Here is a 19,491-nt window from a genome sequence, read left to right on the forward strand (position 1 = left end):
AATATTTTTAACCACTGTATCTAACAGTTGGTAGATTAAAAAGTCATTACATATTATTCTGCATAAGCCCATGTGCCAAATTAGCCATAAACATGACAAGGTGTGTTGTTATAGGAAAATAACGATCATGAATAATAATTATACCTTCATTATTTTTCAATAACAGCACATCCAAAAGTGTTTTCTGTTTTCTAATGTATACCACAGTATTCACTCAACGGTTATGACTTACTACATAAAGAACGGCACATTATTATGTTATAACAGCTATACATAGGCCTTGTCCTCATGTACACAGGCATTTTTATAAAACTCGATTCCAAACCAAACCAACTGGTGGTAATAAAACTGTAACCCTAAAACCATGTTGGCCAATCAGAAGCCTGAAAAAAGTTCTCGCTGAGTATGTCATCCTCCAACGGCAAACACAGGAGATAGGGTGCATGCAGCACACGTTCTCACAAGCCAAAAGCACTGTTTTTCCCGTCGACATGTCAACTCTGAAAACTGAGTTTTCACCCTGGAAGTTGTTTTCCAAAAGGTCAGGATTTCAGTGACCTAAAATGGAGTTTGCATGTAGCCAAAAGCCTGAAAATGTGTCGAAATACAAGTGTGTACGTGTGGACAAGGCCGTAGTTATTGCTCTAGTTCCAGAAACTGGAAAAAGACAAAGATACCCAGACTGAATCTTTTCCATTGGTGTAAAAGTTAAACATAAAGCTTTAAAAAAAAAAAATGAAAAAAAATGACATCATATCGACAATTACTGTATAATCGTTTGACATGGGCTGTGTGGGTTGTTGCACAGAAAAAAAATAATCCTTTGATTTTACTTGATTTTAATGTGTACATCGGTCCCCCATGATCAAAATAACACAATTTTTGCCTGCTAAACCAAAATATTTAATTCATGTTAAACTTTTGTAAAAGAATCATGTTGAGTTAATAGAATCTTTATTATTTACTTTAATAGCAATTGATCGTGCAATTGAAATGTAATTGAATTATGTCTATGATACTCCATTATCAATAGGAAAGTCTAACAATTTCTTAGTGCTTACATTATTCAAATATTTAATGTAATTTTAATTTAAAAAAATTAATCAGTCAAATTAATTTTATTAGGTTCATTTAACTTATTTACTACAGCTGCGTCCAACATAATTTAATACTGTTATCATAAATTAATAGTGTTGGTACAAACATTTTTCAGTTGTAAATTAAGTTGATCCAACTCAAGTAAGTTTAAATTTTCAGCCCCGGTCAACAGAATTCTGTGAAGGAAGGAAGCAAAGGACAAACGGGATAAAACTGAGATTTTTATTTTATATTTAATAAAAACCCTGTTTTACACCAGCAGCAACTTACAAATGAGGTATCAATTTGAAAAGATGCACAAAACATAAAACACCCCAAATAAGTATTAATTATAGAAATAATTAAACACCAACAGAAATGTTTTGTACTTTATAACTGTACGTTATGACTTAAAATACGACCGTTAGATACAGTTGGTCAGGAAACTCCTGAAGTCAGATGCAGACAGGACACTTTTCAGTCACAAACTGCTGTGAAAAAATACAGAGATAGATTCAATTAAAATTCATAATACTTAATTTAGCAAATTAAAAATATTTATACTTTGTTCCTAACGCTTCACAACTCATGAGAACAGAGGAAAACGAGAACCGAACCACAGATTAATCACGCGCATATAACCGTCGGTATTTTAAGTGTGATTAAAAATACAAGAAATAGATTAAACCAAAATAGCGTGACTAAACATCGCTAAACAGCAGGTGACATTTATCTTCAGTATTTCGTTTCTATTTAGAAAGATAGGAATTAATTCTTGCTTACCTTTTCCACACGCCCGCCAAACGTTTGTCTTCTCAACACACTGTGTTCTCTTCTCGCGATGTTTGCTCTGATATTTCATAGTGACAAGATCTACTTGGTTTATCTCAACATGATTGAATCTAATGTTAACTAACATGTTAAGTTGTTGAATTTCATGCAAATACAACATAGTTTATTCATGTTCATCTTGGAAACATGAAATTATTATGTACAAAACACATATAACATTTTAGTACATGTAACAGGTAGCCAACTTCCTTTTTTAAGTGTACTACAGCAAGATTAAAATATTATTACAGGTGGTGTAATACATACATACATACCTTGGAGCCAGCACTATTGTTAGAGCTGCTATTACAGAAAACTGATCAACCCCTTCAGTCCAATCAGACCCAAGTTTTAAACAGCAGCCTGGTACAATAGTTGTGTGTAAGTGTTTTTTATTGTCTCCATGTACAGCTTTTTTTTTTTTTTTTACCTTGCAGCAGTAAAAGCATTTATTCTTAGACCAAAAAAGACGAATGAAATGTCAATTGTGCAAAAAGAAGCTAAAAAGTTTTCTTTTTTAAAGTTATGTAAGTTCAACAATAACCTCGCACACAATGCAACAATGTAGCAAAAGTGCTGTGCCGGTAATTTCTTTTCTTCCGCTCCCCCCCCTCTCTTGTAAGTGCTCCTGAATATTTATAAGATGGTGTCAAAAAAAAATGTTAAACTTGATATTACAACACAAGTTCAAGCTTATGTTGCAGCTTTTCAGCCAGTGCTTCCAATACGCTTATTAAATTGGATTGGTCAAAGAAAGGAGCAAGGTACTTATTCTTACTTTGTCTGTAGCTGAGGAAAGAAGGTGGATATATATATATATATAAACGAGTAACTCCTTCTCCTAAACTGAGACATGCAAAAACAACACAACAAAACCCAGCTGCCAGAGCCTGGAAGAACAAAATTGGAGTAACCAACTATTGCCCAGAAGCAATGAATGTTGTGTTTTTCAGGACAAGGCGAGACCATTTGAATGGCTATTGATTTGTCAGGGCCGGTATTGTCGGCAGGTGAGAGCTTTATCAGAATGGCAGGAGTGTTGCTGTGTGCTTTCTGTATTCACCTTATGAACAGCTGGAAAAGGCATCAAATAAGCAGATTTCTAAAGGGAACTCACTGGCAATGGTGTCCTTATTACTGATAATTAAAGGTAGAAGTGTAGGAGCGGACCCTCGTTTTGTTATGTCTTCCATTAGTGGCATTATAAGATGTTCGCACTAAAAGGCGGCTTAAATTCCCTTAAAAGTGTGAAGTATTGGTCATCTGGGTTTCTTTTTATATCCCTGGCTGTAAAGAGCAGGAGAGATTTTCAGCACTCTAATATAAGCCTGTGATAAAGGCAGCTCTGTTGTATAGTTTTTATAACGTGCTCAATGTGCTAATCCACATCTGCTTTCCACTTCATGCCCCGCCCTTTCCCACATCCACAAGAAACCGCTTGCATAGTTTGTCTATTTTTAAAGGCGTGGTCAGTCTCGCTCCAGCACCCGAATTCCAGGAAGTTTCTCTGTCTCGGTGCCACGCTAACCACAGTGTGTCCACTCAGTTCTGCTGACTGCTGTTGTTACTTGTGGTCATCTGTTCTTGGCAAGGCCACCGCCATCTAAATTTGCGCGTCCACCCTTGAAATAATTAGCACTCCCAAATGCAGCCAGTCGCTCCACTCTTTTGTTTTGGAGCAACAGCCCTCAGCTAACACAGCAAAAATATCCTGTAATTGAGAGTCAGAATGAGATTCACTGCAGAGTCATCTTAATTAAGCTGACGGAACAGCGGCATTCAAATAACGGCAGGCTTTTTGTTTGTTTTAGGGTTTTTTTCTGCCTCCTTTTAAACAGTATCACTCTAGCTATTCAAGCAGTTGTGAGAACAGTCCTGGGAGGCCCACCATGCGCTGATACATGGCTCTAGGGTCAGGAGGTACTGATGAGACGTTTACGGACGCCACACTCCAGCTACGGCTCGACAGGGACCGGAGCCAACAAGTGCTTTGGGAGTGGAAGGGAGTCCCAAGGCACCGATAATTACACCATCTCTCTGCACCAGCAACTCTGTAAGGAAGAATGATGGGAGAAAATGGTGGTCAAAAGGTCTGCTGGAAGTGTGTGCATGAAATGAAGTGGTGGGACACACTGTAATTTGCCAGCCCGAACCGAGCACAGAACTGGACAGGATACTGCCATTTATGTAGCTGATTGTTTCGTCTCCAAGTGATTTTTTTCTCTTTCTTCTTCTTCTTTTGGACGCACCATCCAACCAGTACCTCAATCAGACTCTAAGATTGTTTCATGGCCAGCTTGTTGTGTTCCCATATACACTTCATCTGTAACTGGGGTGATCACAGTTTTTTTTTTTTTCTTGCCGATGTAGAGTTTACTGACTGTTCCATGTGCTGTGGCAAGATTGATCGGGGCTCTTGTTTGTTTTTTCATTAGATTTTTTTTTTTTTTTTTGTCTTTAACGAGCCAGTCTGGTGTCATGTGGCAAAAAAAAAAAAAAGAACAAAATGTTTTTGTTTGATTACTGTTTTGGCAGGAAGATCAAAAGGATTGTGTTGTGCTCTAGTAATTATCTAACTGCTGCTCTGGACCATGACCATGGGTGTTGACATCAGTGATGTTCTCCCTTCTGTACTGACCCCCTACCAGAACTTTTATTGCTTATGCATTCATTTCGTCCATTTTGATTATGATATTTAGTGCTCCATTTAAATGTGGTGTTGAACCCAATTTTCTTCTTAATAAGAAAATGATTCTTGGTTATTTAATCTTAGCTTGACTGGCTACAGTACATCTGTTTATGTTCATTAACTACTTTTTACTGGTTGGGGTTGCAGGGAATCTGGAGCATGTCTGGGGATTCTGGGGATAGCGCAGTAATAAAACATGGATGGGGTGCTGGATCAGCTGCAAGACACCATTAACATACTTATACATGTGTGGAAGATTTTGTGTCACCAGTCAACCTTTAGGCATGCACCTGGTCATGGAATAAAAATCTCAAAAAACCCAGAATGAAGAACCCATTGACAACAATGCACATGAAGAACATGTGAAACATTATACAGACCTGAGCTTAGGGCTGAACTTGGAGCCCTGGGGCTGTAAGGTAACAATGTTAAGCACTAGCACACTGTTGTTGGGCTACATAAAAACAGAAATGTAAAAAAAAAAAAAAAAAGTTTATGTTAAGAATGGACAAGTTTTGTTTGGTCTTTCTTTGCTCTTAATTCTCGGTGAGTATTCACTCTGGCCTGACTGATAATCCATCAAAGATATGCACTGTATGTGGTACACAGGTTTTCAGAAATCAAAAAACTGAAGCTGAAATTTTGTTTGTGTTGAACAGCAAAGGGATATAATGCTAATCCCATCCTGGGTAGAGTGGGCAGTACCTGCTCTTCCTCTTTCATCTTCTTCAACTTTACTATTTCTTATTCTAAGTCTCCTCATCTTGTCCCGTATCTCTTCCCATTCCAAAGCTCAGCTTTGATTGATGCAGTCTTTTCTTTTCCGTCTGTGGCAGGAAAGAAAGTAAACACAGGGTAGGTTGATATTTATGTGCACATATTTTCAGTCTGCTCTTGGATTCACTTGCAATGAAAAAAAAAAGATTTTACATGCATTTTATCTCTTTAGACAACCCGAATGGATTCCTTATCACTCTGCCATTGGATGGATGGAATTAATGTTCGTTAGCTCGCTAATTAGTTAAGTCACTCTTAACTATTTTAAATAAACTAAATAGCATGATGACGCATGGCCACTGTTTACTACCGACCATGATTGCACAGGAGCTATTTGTCAGGTCACATCTGTAGATGAATTACATTACATGAACTACAAGCAGTCTGCAAGTTAAATTCTCTAGTCGCATGTATCACTCTTTGGCAGCTCCAGATGCCTGTCCGGATTGTTAGCACAATCAAGTTGAGTAAAGACTTGGAGTAACAACAAGATAATTTACATCACCCAGGGTAAAACAGTGATGGCAATCAGATGGGAATGTCGGGTATCTTGTCTTGTACAAGCATCTAATTAGAGTTTTTAGGTATATATTACATCATGTTTTATAAAGATAGATAGATAGATAGATAGATAGATAGATAGATAGATAGATAGATAGATAGATAGATAGATATTACATTATGTAATTAAGTAACAGCAACAACAACAGTCAGTTGTTCTTTTATGGCACACTAGTCAGCTGTTCTGGAATAGTTCTTGCAAGGACCGTATTGTCAAATGCATTTGTAAAACCCCTCAAGCACCATGATGAAATTGGCTCTCATGAAGACCTTCTCAGGAAAGCAAGACCAAAACTTACCTCTGCTTCATTAAGAGTTTAAAATTAACAGCACCTCAGACTAAAGGCGTTATGAAGGCTTTACAGAGCAAAAGTAGCAGACACATCTCACTATCATCTGTTCAAAGGAGATTATTGCATTTTTGGATGCCTTCAGCATTTTTTATTACAATGTAGAAATAAATAACAAACCATGGAATTTAAAGGGGAGTCCAAACTTTTGACTGGTAGTGTACACACACAGAGGTACAGTAGCTCTGTTAAACGGCCGGCCAGTCCTTTGAACGTCTATATGCCCCGTGCTAGGAACCCAGGTTGCAATGCCGTATATGTCTGCCAGGGGGAGCAGTGACTGCTTCAGTCATCGGCAGTGTCAGTGTCAGAGTACCAGACATTAATCATGCCTTAATGAGCAGACCTTTCATGCATCAAAGACACCAAGCCACTAGAAGTTACCGCATTGTCTTCATGTTTTCATCATTATAGTATATCAAGGATGTCATCTGGCTCTGTCACTTTCATATACTTTACTAAAATAATAATACTAAAAATGTACAAGCGTGTTTTATTTATTTGTAAATAAATAAGTCAGCTGTTGGGTATAGTAATAATGAATTTATGAGAGGGCATGAGTAATTAAGAGTGTGTTTTATAGCGACACATTAACACTATGCAAAGTCACAGCTGGGAACGAAGAGACGCACATTCACACTTGTTGCTGTCTTTTGTCTTGTAAACGCCATATTCTTCATGTACATCGGTGGGGATTTACCAACATAAATCTGAAATGACATATATTCAATTTAAATAATTTATTAAAAACAAGATTTCAGTCGATTGCAACTGCATTGAAAGCAAATAATACCTGGTTTGTGTCTTCAGTATATAATTCATATATTGTGCTTATTGTATTATTATATGTAATATTACATATTACATATTTTATTGGGAAGTAGTATTGCAGTAATCATATTATCAATATGATAAGTGATAATGTCCTTGTGTAACAGTTAGTGAAAAATCCACATACATGTGTGTATGAGTTACAGAGAAGAGTTGTAAATTTTTATGGCCGTTGGGAGAAAGGATCTCCTGTGGCGCTCTGTGGAACACTTGATAGTAATCAGTCTCTGGCTGAAACTGCTCCTCTGTATAGCGGGTGAGAAGGATTGTTCAAAATGGATTGTACTTTGGATAGAATCCTCCTCTTCGCTACTACATCCACAGAGTCAAGCTCCATGCCTAGCACAGATCCGGCCTTTTTAATTGACTTGTCCAGTTTGTTCTTATCAGACACCTTAATGTTACCACCCCAACAGACCACAGCGTAAAAAATTACACTCGCCACAACGGTTTCATAGAACATCCGCAGATTGGTGTTACAGACGTTAAAAGACCTGATCATTAAAAGACATACACCGATCATTTATTATGTCATGACTACTGAGAGGTGAATTTAATAACATTGATTATCTCGTTACAATGGCACATGTAAAAAAGGTTGTCTTAGGCAGCAAGTGAACATTTTGTCCCTGGAGTTGATGTGTTTGGAAGCTAAAAAAAAAAAATGGTCAAGCTCAAGTATTTGCAACCTTGACAAGTACCAAATTGCGATGGCTAGACGACTGGGTCAGAGCAAATCCAAAACAGAATATTCTGGGAGTGCAGTGGTCAGGAAGTAGTCCAAGGGAGGAAAACTGGTGAACTGCCGATGGCTGGCCAAGGCTTACTGATGCACATTGAGAGTGAAGGCTGGCCTGTGTGGTCTGATCCAATAGAAAAGCTCAAACTGTACTGTAGTTTAGATTGCTGGAAAAGTTAATGCTTGTTCTGACAAAAAGGTGTCGTGTAGCCACAGACTGCTCAGGGTGCCAATGCTGACCCGTGTCTACTGCACATGAACATCAGTAGCTCTAAGATGGCACAAGGATGTAAACTTTAGATAATCTATGAACAAACAATCATATAAACGGTGGTCGGCAATGCTAAGAAAAAAAATATTAACATTCACACTTACAAGATCAGGACTTGGCTTAGCATTTAATGACTTATTATGGCAGCCAATTTGTCTCAGTATTACAGAACAGAAACCTTTAAATATTCAATATTTATAATATTTTTAGATTCTGTGTGCATGTTTGAACATAAAGCTGTGTTAGCTGGGTAAATGGTTCTCTCGCTCATGGCTATGTTCTTACAGTACATATTTTTAGCTGAAAGTATTTCTACAGTGAGGTTTTTGGTCCAGTATTTATTTCAAGTGCAGAATATAAAAGCAAGCAAAGGTTCGTACACTACATAAGAAAGGATGCTAAAAGATTATTAATATACTATAAAAATATATGGGAGCAATAATCGAGAAAGTGTCTCACAAAAGGAAACACATGATTGATAGGAGGTGTCATTCAGACAGTAGATTTATGTCACACTACAGTGTCCAGGCAGTGTCCCATTGTGTGTGGAGAAAGTTTAAGAGAAAGCTGCAAGTGAGTGAAAACTATCATACTGTAGATAAAAGTGTGAAAGTGTGAATTGCAACAGTGAATGCTTGACACATGACAGAAAGATTGATTCTTTTGAAATATTACTCTCATACCCACGAGCGACCAGAAGCAGTAAAGCAACAGCTGAGATGTGTGTAAGCGATGTTCTTTATGTGAGACATGTCTCTCAGCCTTGTAACACATAAATAAAGCAGTGTCCTGGCAAACTCCTTCCTGCGCTGGTATACCGGCTGGTGTAAATGTAATGAAGGTGGATAGTAATTCTTTTTTTTTTTTTTTTTCTGTCAAAGCCACACATCCATTAGCACATACATTCAGCCTTGCCACTCAGAAAAACACCACCTAGAATTCTTTCTCTCGCTCTCTACACACTGATAAGAATCACAATTTGCAGCCTTTCCACACCCATATATTAGCACGCCAGCCTCCGGAAACAGCACAGCACTGAACCATTAACACGTGCTCAATCTTCCCAGTGCAGGGGGGGAGGTGGGCGGGGGGTTCATGTGGAAGTGGCGTATTAGGAGGGAAGGCGGGGGGGGCGGATGAGATATCTGGCGTCTTGTTACCCACCACTCAACGTTTCTGGGATGCAGTTTAAATGACAGATCAAACAGATGGTACCTCTAATTCATTATTCTGGGCTCTTCTGTAGCCGGGATGCAACTAAATTCATGGTAAGGAGTCTCTAAATAACAGAGGTGCAATGAGTCCTAATTGCACGACCTGTTTGTTTTGGGTTCATTTAAACCCTGGCAAGAGTTAAGGCTTATGGATGGCGGGGCACACCACAAGTGCAGGTGTCTGGTCATAATCAAAACTCGCGAAATCACGACGTGCTGAAGGAATGCATCGCGTCCACGCCGTTAGGTAATTAGGACCTAATTATCGAAGCGAGTCCAAATAATCTCAGCAGATGGTGGAACGTATGGAATTCCCATTTCACCGTCCTTGTTTGTTATCTTCCTCCGTTACCGTTTGCCCTACTTTCTAAATTCACTCCTTTCTCTGTACGCTAAGAGAACGCACTCTCATCTTTCTGTCGTCTTTTTTGGCAGTGGATTCTCCTTTCTTTTGCTCCTCTTTCAAAATTCCTTCGGCCTTTTCTTCCCCCTAAAAAAATGTACGCATACTAGCAGTACCTTAAACGTGATCCTTGCTTTCACTTGTTATGATTTCCTCTTATTTCTGGCTGAATTCGACTGAGCAGATGTTTCGAGATGTAATTTTCCATGTTAAGAAGCATGTAATTACAGGATTAAAGCTGTGTTGTCCAACAATGAAACTTTGGTGCACAAGTCGATCAAGGGTATCAGACTTTGCTGAAGGAGGTGTGCGCGGTGGGGGGTTTAGACAAGGGGCTGTGATTACCTGTCATTGAAGGGCATTGCCCAGAGGGGGGAGGGGGGTAGTTGGGGGAGCAAGAAATAGTTGTGTAAGGGCTGTGTAGGTGCACAGCGTCTCATTAATCGGTAGCTGGTACTCGTGGCAACACATGAGTATATGTTGTGCCAAGCACTGTGGTGCCTAATTAAGTCCAAGATACACATCCCAAGACACACAGATTCCTCTGAGTCAGAGAGAGGGAGTTTAAAAAGTAGAAAGTGAGAGAGATTAGCAAAGAACAGCGGGAGAAAGATGATTTAAGAAGGAAGAAAATTGTCTAGGACATACTGGTATTAAAACACGTGAAGAAAAAGCGAAAGAACAAAAGAAAGAAAAGAAAAGAAGGGGTATGTACAGGCATTGTGGTGATGCAGCTCGCAGGCTTTGATAATTCAATCTACTGGCTATTGACTGCCCCCCTTCACTGCACTGTCTTCACTCCTAATTAGATCTTGGTTTGATAGCTCAATGCTGCCTCTAATTGCGTTTGAGCAACGTCACAGGGCTCCCCGCAGCTCCGTAGATCAAAGTCGCAATGCCATGCTGCATTACACCTCAGTTAATCTCATCAATTACACATCCATTAACCCTCGGCGACCTATTCATAGTCCGCACACACGCAGACGCGCCCAGTCTTACCCGGCGAGGTAATGAAATTCAGCTCTGCATATCGTCATGCAGATTGAATCGTAACCAGAATTAAACTAAGTCGCGCAACTTTCTTATTGTGCCCTCCATCTTGTTTTATAAATAACAAAGCGTTGCAGTTAAGAGCCCTCTCCATTTGCATCGCTTTGTGCTTCACAACGCCTCCGTGGCATTTTCCAGTCATCCCGCTTAGGTGTTTTACGCCTAGGCCATAAAGGCATATCGAGCAAGCAGCATCTGTTATGGACTTGATCTTGTATGGGTGCTATATAGATACGCTGGCTATTATGCAATATCAATACATGAAAAGATGAATCCAGGGAGTTTGTAATGCACTGCATGGCCATGTCATTTTTTTTCCCTCTGATTTTGCAGATGTAGGCTTCTATGTGTTTGGTTTGAGCAATAATGGGCTTCTTCACCTTGCTGCCAGGGCGGAGGGCAGTTCTCCCACTCAGGGAAGCTGATGAAGTATAAATCGACAGGGTGCTGGTTGTCACGGTGACGAGGCTTGCTGACAGAGTTACAGAGCACGCTGACCTTCAACGCAACTGACGAAGGGAGAGTGAGATTGTCCCTCTGCCAGCCCTTACAACTCACCTAAAAGCAGCCATACAGCAGCCGTAAAAGGGCAAAGGCACATGCTCTGCTCAGGCTGCAGGTTGTTATTGTGCACGCGTTGGCTTCGGGAAATGTTCGAGGGGTGTGCGTTTTTTTAGACAACCCACTTGCTTGTTTCTTCCCATCATGGATGTAAACATGTTGGATGCAACATCATGATCGTGTGGCCCTGTTTGGCTTAGCCACACTTCCACGCATGTGCCAGACAGGATTAAATATAGCATGATGTGTGCACTTTCTCCCATTGAAAAATAAAGGGGGAAATAGCAAGCGCTGAATACAAGCCCTCTCTGTATGATTGCATGCCAGCATGGTGCCCTGCAAAAGAATAATGGGGCATGTTTTATGGATCCTGCCTGCTGCCCATTGCCTTTGTCTGGCCGCTATTAAAATTCTGTGTGCGCAGCAGGTGAGGCAAGAGTGGAACAGTACCACCCAATTTGACTTCAGCCATCAGGTTAAAAGCAGCTGCTGTTTTTGTTGTGGTTCTGGCAACCACGCCGAGCCCAAGGACGCTCCAGAGGGGTGGCCGTCACTTGCCGTCCGGCGGCTAGTCGCTAACACGGTTTCCCCACAGCAAGCTCCTCTGCTACTGAGAAACCTCCCTCAGGCTTTCCATCTGGACCTGTGTTCTCTGGCACCTCCGCCTCTGCTCACGCTCACACAAGCTGCGTGCAAAAATTACCTCCACAAGTCGCACTTGGCTGCCGACCCGCGTAGGCCGGCACAAAAAAAAAAGGGAAGCGTGTCCCTGCCGACCCCCTGCTGAATATCTGTAGCACAAGAGTACCTGCCACCTCTACAGCATATGATCTCTAATGAGAAATGGCAAGTTTGGAAGGCTGCGTTCAAGATTTTCCAGACCAAAGAAAGATAGGAGGCCACTGTGAATGAAATGAAGTACTCGAGTTTCTGACATAGCTCCTGCAGATCAAGGGCTTACATCGAGCTGCTCAGTCTAGCCCACCAGTATTCACTCTCACACATACTCTCAGTCTTATTGCGAAACAAACTCAGAGTAGGATTGTACGCCCCTGTGTGTAAATTGCATTCGTCTGCCGCTCTGTAACGCTGCTTATCGTTTCTGGCGTGAAGCAGCAGAGAAGGTTAAAGCAATTACTCCAACTTTACATCAAAAGTTTCAAATAGTCAAATTGTTCCAGCGCACGTATTTCTAAAAGAAATTAATTCCTTCACATCTGCGGGAAAACAGGCATTATTAGCCAGCTTTAGCAGTGGAACTTCTACCTGTTTCCTCTCTACCATTCCACCCACGAACCAACCCTCGCTCTGCGCTGAGGGAGCAATTACAGCGAACCTCAACCCTTTTTTTTTTCTGATGGGGCTGCTCATCTCTTTTCAAACGCAGGTGCATTGTTATAGAAGAGCGATCGGCACGCCTTTTTGTATCGGCGGGTATATGCGGCGTGAAGCCTCCAATGGCACTGGCACGCAATTGTCTATTTTGTTATCTGCTGCTTTTAGGCAATCAGTGCTGGGGTTTGGTTTTTGCATGTGGAGGTCCCTAATGGTGCTGTATTTATAAAGCTGGATGGCTAAGTGGATGGACCTGTATGCTGGCAAGGGAACATTTACCCAGAGGAGGAAATGAGGCTATTGTTGAAGGCTGGAGGGAATTGTGCTTCGGGGAGGTAGGAAAGGATCAGGGGAGTTGTCATTTATGAAGGTTGTTAGCCAGTATTAATGATTGGAGGAGCGGCAGGGGACATTAAATCGTTTGATTAGGCTGCTGATGGTCTGCCGGTATCAAATTTGGAGGATGAGGAGGATAATTTTTTCCTAATTGAGGCGTGTATGTGAGCGTGCTGGTATTGTTATTGTTGTTGTTTTCGTCTCCTATATTTTCTGTGTCAGAAAAGAAAATCTATATTTAATGTACAATGTGCAGTATGTGTATGCGTGTGTGCTCGCAAGAGAGTAAGTAATAAAAGTTTCTATGCAGGTGTAATGTTACATTTATGTGTCTGAACTCAACAGATATAATCTAAAGTACCGTGTGTGTGTGTGTGTGTGTTTTGTAGTACTTTTGTAATACACTCCCCCCTCTATCAACTCATTGTCTTCTCCTTCGAATCGAAGGCCGTATATCCCTCACCAGCTCCCACAGGGCAAAAGAATATCAGCACTCTTTGATTCCCGGAAGTACTGTAGCAGCTCCGCCAATCACTCAGAATTGCAGAATTCAGAGTGCCAGCTCAGTGGCACAATTAATATGACCTGTAATTAGATTTCACCAAACACTGTGACCATCAACTCTTACATCATCTACGTAGAACAAGTCAATGTGGTCGATACGTCAGGTCATGTGCCTCTCAAGCATGGTTAATGAAAGCACTTTGTCTCCTGGGTTTGAGTCTTCTGCCTGTAAAGTGTGCCCCCGAGTCTAGATAATCCACCTGTATTAGAAAAATCGTAAGATGAATGGAGGCACAAGGAGATCATAGCTCATTCTGTCACCTTCACCAGGCAAACTGCTCCATCTTGGAGCACTCTTGAACGTCTTCGCTCAGTTATGCCAGTGCAGCGCTGGGAGTCATACTCAATCTTCTGTCTAGTATATGTTCGCACACCGGCTGAGTAGCACTTCTCTTCGAGATACACAACAGGCTGCATTCCCAAACACCCTTTAAGCCTAATTGCACCAGCAGAAGTGATTCTTCACTCAATGGCTGGTTTGTTGTCTAGGACTGGCTTGAATCTGCGTACTGGACCTGTGTTACCAAGCATTTCATAAATAAACAAGAAGTGGATTAGCAGTTAAGGCTCGAAATTAGATTCAAAGCCAGAAGGCCCTCGTTGGTGTCTTGAGCAAACTACAGATGCATGGATTGTATCATGCATCAATTGTATAATTGTGTGCATCACGGTATTAAAATAGAGTCAAAAATGATCTGCACTCTGATTATATTAATACTTCTATTGGCTTGTTCTGTGCAATGCCACTGTCTCCCCAGTCATTGCTGTGCAGGTGTGAACGTGTTAGATCAGTCCATTTGGAAGTGCAGCGCAAGGGAAAAAATGGATGTCCAACTTCTGATTTGCACAAAAGAAGAGCAGAATTTAAAAAAAAATATTTCATGGTCTGGTACCACTCACAGAAGAGCATAAACAGAAGTGTTTGGAAATCTGAAATTGGACAGTTTCTTAGAAAGAATTATTACTGGTGAGAGACATGGATTCATCACTACAAGCCTTTGAATAAACGGCTGAGTATGGAACAGAAACATCTTCAATCGCTGACTAAGAAAAAGCTTAAAAGTCAACCATCAGCTGGAAAATCGATGCTTACAGTTTTCTGGGATTCTCAAGTGCCAGTATTGAAACATTATCACGAAAAGTATAAGAGAATTAAGAGATAAATATGAGATAATTCTTGATACCCTTGTTCCTAACTTGATTTATCCTTAATTTAAAGCAGGAAGTTGAAAGTGCGATGTCTATGTGCAACAATCCAAAGCATCAGTCAAAATGGAAAGTAGTTTTACGACCAGCTTTATTTCAGATTTAAAGAAAACAGTGTATGATCTGCTTAAGTTATAACAATATGTCAATAAATAAATAAATAAATGAAACAAAAATGGGCAAATATTGGCCAAGCAATTTGACAGTGGTAGAACTGTTGGAAAACACGTGGGCGGGTGGGTTAGAGGCTGAATATTACAACCGAGACCATTCAAAAGCTGTTCAGAGGATTTGAAAGAGATAGAGGGCAGTTATAACGCAAATAATGGGTTTAAAGTTGAGATTTTTGTTTTTAATCACATTTAAAGGGAAAGATGCAAGCAATTTTCTTGTGATCATTGCATATGCACATGAAAAAAAAAGCAAATTGTCTAGATATAAATGTAATTCTTTGAATACATTTAATAAATATGTTTTGTCCTTTGCTCTTAACAAATAAGACCAAAATTTATTTTCCTTGAATAGTACACATTATTATTATTATTACTATTATTATTATTATTATTATTATTATCACTATTATTATTATTAACTATATATAAAACTACTATATTTTAATTGTACATTCAGTACTTCTTCACTAAGAACAACAATGAACAGTGATGCCTTTTACCTCGTAACTCCTCAGAATATTCTTATTTCATAGACACAGTCAACACCAGAATTATTGGCACCTTGATAAGGTCGACTGACCTTTTTTTTCCAGATTTTCTCCCTAATTTAGTAGTGTCCAATTCCTCCTCGTCACTAGGGGGCTACCACATTAAGGCTACTACTTCCACTTAGTCGGGAGGGCCGAAGACTACCCCGTGTTCTTCGAACCTCGTGACGCCAGCAGGCCGCATGTTTTCGAACTGCTTACTCACGCACCGTTGGGGGCGGCGTACAGCGCTATCGGCTCCTTCCGCGTGCGCGAGCTCACAGACACCCCGATTGTCTGTGGGAGCACTAAGTACCTCTCATCCCTCCCCTCTAAAAAAACTCGGCCAATCAGCTCTCTCTAGACCTCCGGCTGCAAGAGGTTACAGCATCACCTGGGAATCGAACTCGCGATCTCCAGATGATAGGACAAGCACTTTACCACTGCGCCACTCGGAGGCCATTTTTTTTTCCCCCTAACAATACGGGCCACATATGCTTGTTAGTGCAATATTATGACATTTAGTTTGTTTACCTAAATGCATTTTATGATGGTCTCTACTTTGTATTAATTACTCTGTGTTACTGTACTCTGTGGTTTCAAAATTGATTCCCTATGCATTGAGCATACATACTGTAGAGCACCCTATAGAGTAAATGGTGAATAATTGAGTGAAGTAGAGATTTTACGTAAAGCATTTGACCTTTTAATCTTTTTCCTAGCGCAGTGCTCCAGGACCAGGTTGGGAACCACTGTGCTAGCGGATGTAACGTTTAGTTGTAACTGTATAGCTTTGAACCATTTACTCTTCAATGTGGCTAAGACCAAGACCAAGGTGGTCGAAGGTAGAAGCCCATAACCAGACTAATGACAACATGTTGACCTGGGTGACCTCTGCTCCCTGGTTTTGTTGTAGTCGTGGATAGAATTGTGTCTATCTGGGACATTGTATCATGATTTATGACCTCTATGATTTATTGGTCATACAGGCGAGAGCAGGCTCGTTCAGCACGGAATGGTACAGTACAGTACAGGAGGTCTTTTTTCCCACTCGTAGTGAACAGACTGTACAGCAGTTCATCACTGCGCCAGGACATTATTGTTCATAAAAGCCTATTCTTTAAATAAACTCATCAGACATCTGTTTGCATTTATGTGCTTGGTGGCATTCAGTTTACTGCACTGCTGATATCTCGCTATATAATTATACTATACATTTATTTATTGTTGACGCTCGGCTGATCGTATCACCTTTAATGCATATCTGCTGTTACTGCTTGCACTGACAGATTTACTCGGTTCTGGTGCATAGAGTTATACTTACACATATTCAGCAAGCAGTAAAAATAAAGTATGTTATCGCGTTTGACTATTAATTATTGCAAACACTATTTCTTTTCCTCCTGCTGCTGTAATGTGTGAAATTGCCTCTGTGATTTGTAAAGTCATCTATCGATCGAGCGCTCTCTTTGTCTGTCTGTCTGCCCATGTGGTATTCCAAACAACAATGTGTCTTTTTTCACACAGATGACGTTCCACCCTACTTCAAAATGGAACCCGTGGCAACCCAGGTCCACCTCGAGGGCAACCGTTTGGTTCTGACCTGCATGGCAGAGGGCAGCTGGCCACTAGAGTTCAAATGGCTGTACAATGGCACGGAGCTGACGCGCTTTACACTGGAGTACAGGTGAGCCCTGGGTTTGTCATTCCTACCACATAATTACTGAAACAAATAGACCCATTAATCTCAGTTTACCTTTTAACAAATTGCTCATTCAAATCAGATATCTATTCAGAGCCCCGCTCATTTTTATGCATTTATTCAGAAATGGCGGAGGATCATAAGCCTCTTGAGATATGGCACCTCATTCCCCATGCAGGCGCGAAATGACTCTCTTATATCGATTCATTCCTGGCGCACATTAGTGCATGTCATTTCCTGCTTGGTCACAGGGAACAAACCGGAAAGATTCGGTCCATCCCCTTCTCCACCGTCCCCTGTTTGTTTCTTTTTCCTGATGCATTCTTTATAAACGCAGCGTCCGGCATGTGTCAAGAATATAGAATTATATCCATCAAAGCATTGTAGTCAGTGGAATGCATTATGCTCCACAGCCTCCAAGAGCCATGTAATATTTATTATTGTAAAGGCGAAGCGAATTGCTTTTTCTTCTGCTTGATAGGTGCATTGCCTTCCTCCTTTGCTTTATTGAGTAACACAGAGTTTGCGCTGACTGTCGACCTTTCTAACTCAGTTCAGCCTTTACTAATGGACTTAGTCAAGTGGGTCTAAATGGCAGAGAAAACCTTCTTGATAATTCCAAGTAAGGGTGGTCTTTTTCTCCTATTAGGGCTAAAGAGAAATATCCTGAGCAGTTAAGCTCTTATTCATGCAAGACAAATAAGAAATTGTATTAACACTTTCAGACCTACACTGCCTGGACAAGACAAAAAAAAAAAAAAACGTCATACACTTTAAGATTCCATTCAATCACCGTTAGCTTTGACTACAACACATACAGTAATGCAATGGTCAGTTTATGTGTGAAAATTATTCTTCATGCTCCCAGAAGTACACTTTCGCAAAATTCAATTGATGTGATAATTTGGTTATTCAGTTCATTCAGGTTCTCAGCTGACTTCATTTTATTGCCGCTGAGCCTAAAATTGATCAACTAAATCAATGCCAGATTATAACACTGTCTGCAGAGAAGAATGCTACTTTAACATGTAATTATTTAACAGAATAATTATTTATTTTAATAATGAAATAAAGTCATTTAGTCACAATATTCCACTGTATTTCTTAAAACCATTTATTTACAGTAAAAAAAAATATCTAAAATGTATTACGTTCATTTGAGTTTGTGTACGCCGGGCGCCGGACAAACAAGTGTCTATGTAGGCACGTACATTTTTGAAAAGCATGTGATTTAAGGCTGAGTCAGATGTCAAATCATCCTTGGGGCGCAGCAGTGTGCGCCACGAACCCTCCCACTTTTATTCTTAGCGAATCAATATTGGTTTTAAATATTTGGGCTCCATTCTCAACTAGTCTTATTAACGGTCAGCAAATTGTTAGTTAATGTATTTAATAGTGATTGACGTGGTAGCCAGATAAATATGAGAGAAAATTCTGTCTTTGCTAAAATACCCCAAGGCGATCGAATGAAGAAAGATTAAAAAAAAGAGCTCGGATCAGATCGACCTGATCTTCTAATTAAGAAGCAATCAAGTGAGCTTACACTCAGTGCTTTTCCTGCACTTCTTATGGCTATTTACAGGTGATTATTAAAAATTAAATTTTGTTTGCACCCAAAAAATAATAATTTGCACCAGCTGCCACTGCTCCCTCGCAAAAACTGAAGCCTGATTGGTATCACTAACAAGTGGTTTCTTATTCACATAGCTGTTTAGTCCCCGAGTTCTCATCACATTGTGTGTGGATAGAAATGCTCCTACTTCCACTACTAAACAAAGCTCTGGTTTTTAATGTTGTTGTTTCTTTTTTAACTATGCAACTTAACCAAGTGTTTAAGTCATAATTTTTTTCGACCACATTTCTTCCACAAAGTTGACGGTTCAGCACAGACCTTACAGATTTAGTTAGATGAGTTCTTAACTCAGTTCCAGTAAGTTCTAATTTTCTTAGTTGCTTTCTTAATTTGACTCCTCTGACATAGTGACTTCTTTTTTTTTTTTTTTTTTTGCCAGCCTGTGTATTTTTTTAGTTCATAAAAAAAAATTATAATAATTTGTCATTTGTGGTTGAAGTTGGATTAGAGTTACAGTATGTGATGTAAAAAAAGCAATTTCACCCCAAGCAGTGCAGAGGCTGAGCCCTAGCCTAGCCCTGAGCATAACCCTTATCTTGAAAGAAATGCAGTCCATTCTTTTGTAAAAGCCTTTTAAGATTCCAAGGAGTCTCCGTGTAAGATCCCAAGTGGCTCCCTACCTGCGTACTTCTTTGCAGGCAGTCAACCATAGACCTCTGAG

The 19,491-nt window shown here is 40.1% G+C and overlaps 1 protein-coding gene across 3 annotated transcripts in view; it reads left to right on the top strand.

Moving 5' to 3' along the window:
• Nucleotides 1-19,491, top strand: part of sdk2a (sidekick cell adhesion molecule 2a) — a 191,424-nt gene that overhangs the window by 84,702 nt on the left and 87,231 nt on the right. For all 3 annotated transcript variants that reach the window (XM_053514940.1, XM_053514941.1, XM_053514942.1), the window contains exon 2: nt 17,023-17,182. In XM_053514940.1, coding sequence (XP_053370915.1) covers nt 17,023-17,182 — 160 coding nt within the window. The remainder of the gene's footprint in view (nt 1-17,022; nt 17,183-19,491) is intronic.

Source organism: Clarias gariepinus, chromosome 16, assembly GCF_024256425.1.
Source record: "Clarias gariepinus isolate MV-2021 ecotype Netherlands chromosome 16, CGAR_prim_01v2, whole genome shotgun sequence".
Taxonomy (NCBI): domain Eukaryota; kingdom Metazoa; phylum Chordata; class Actinopteri; order Siluriformes; family Clariidae; genus Clarias; species Clarias gariepinus.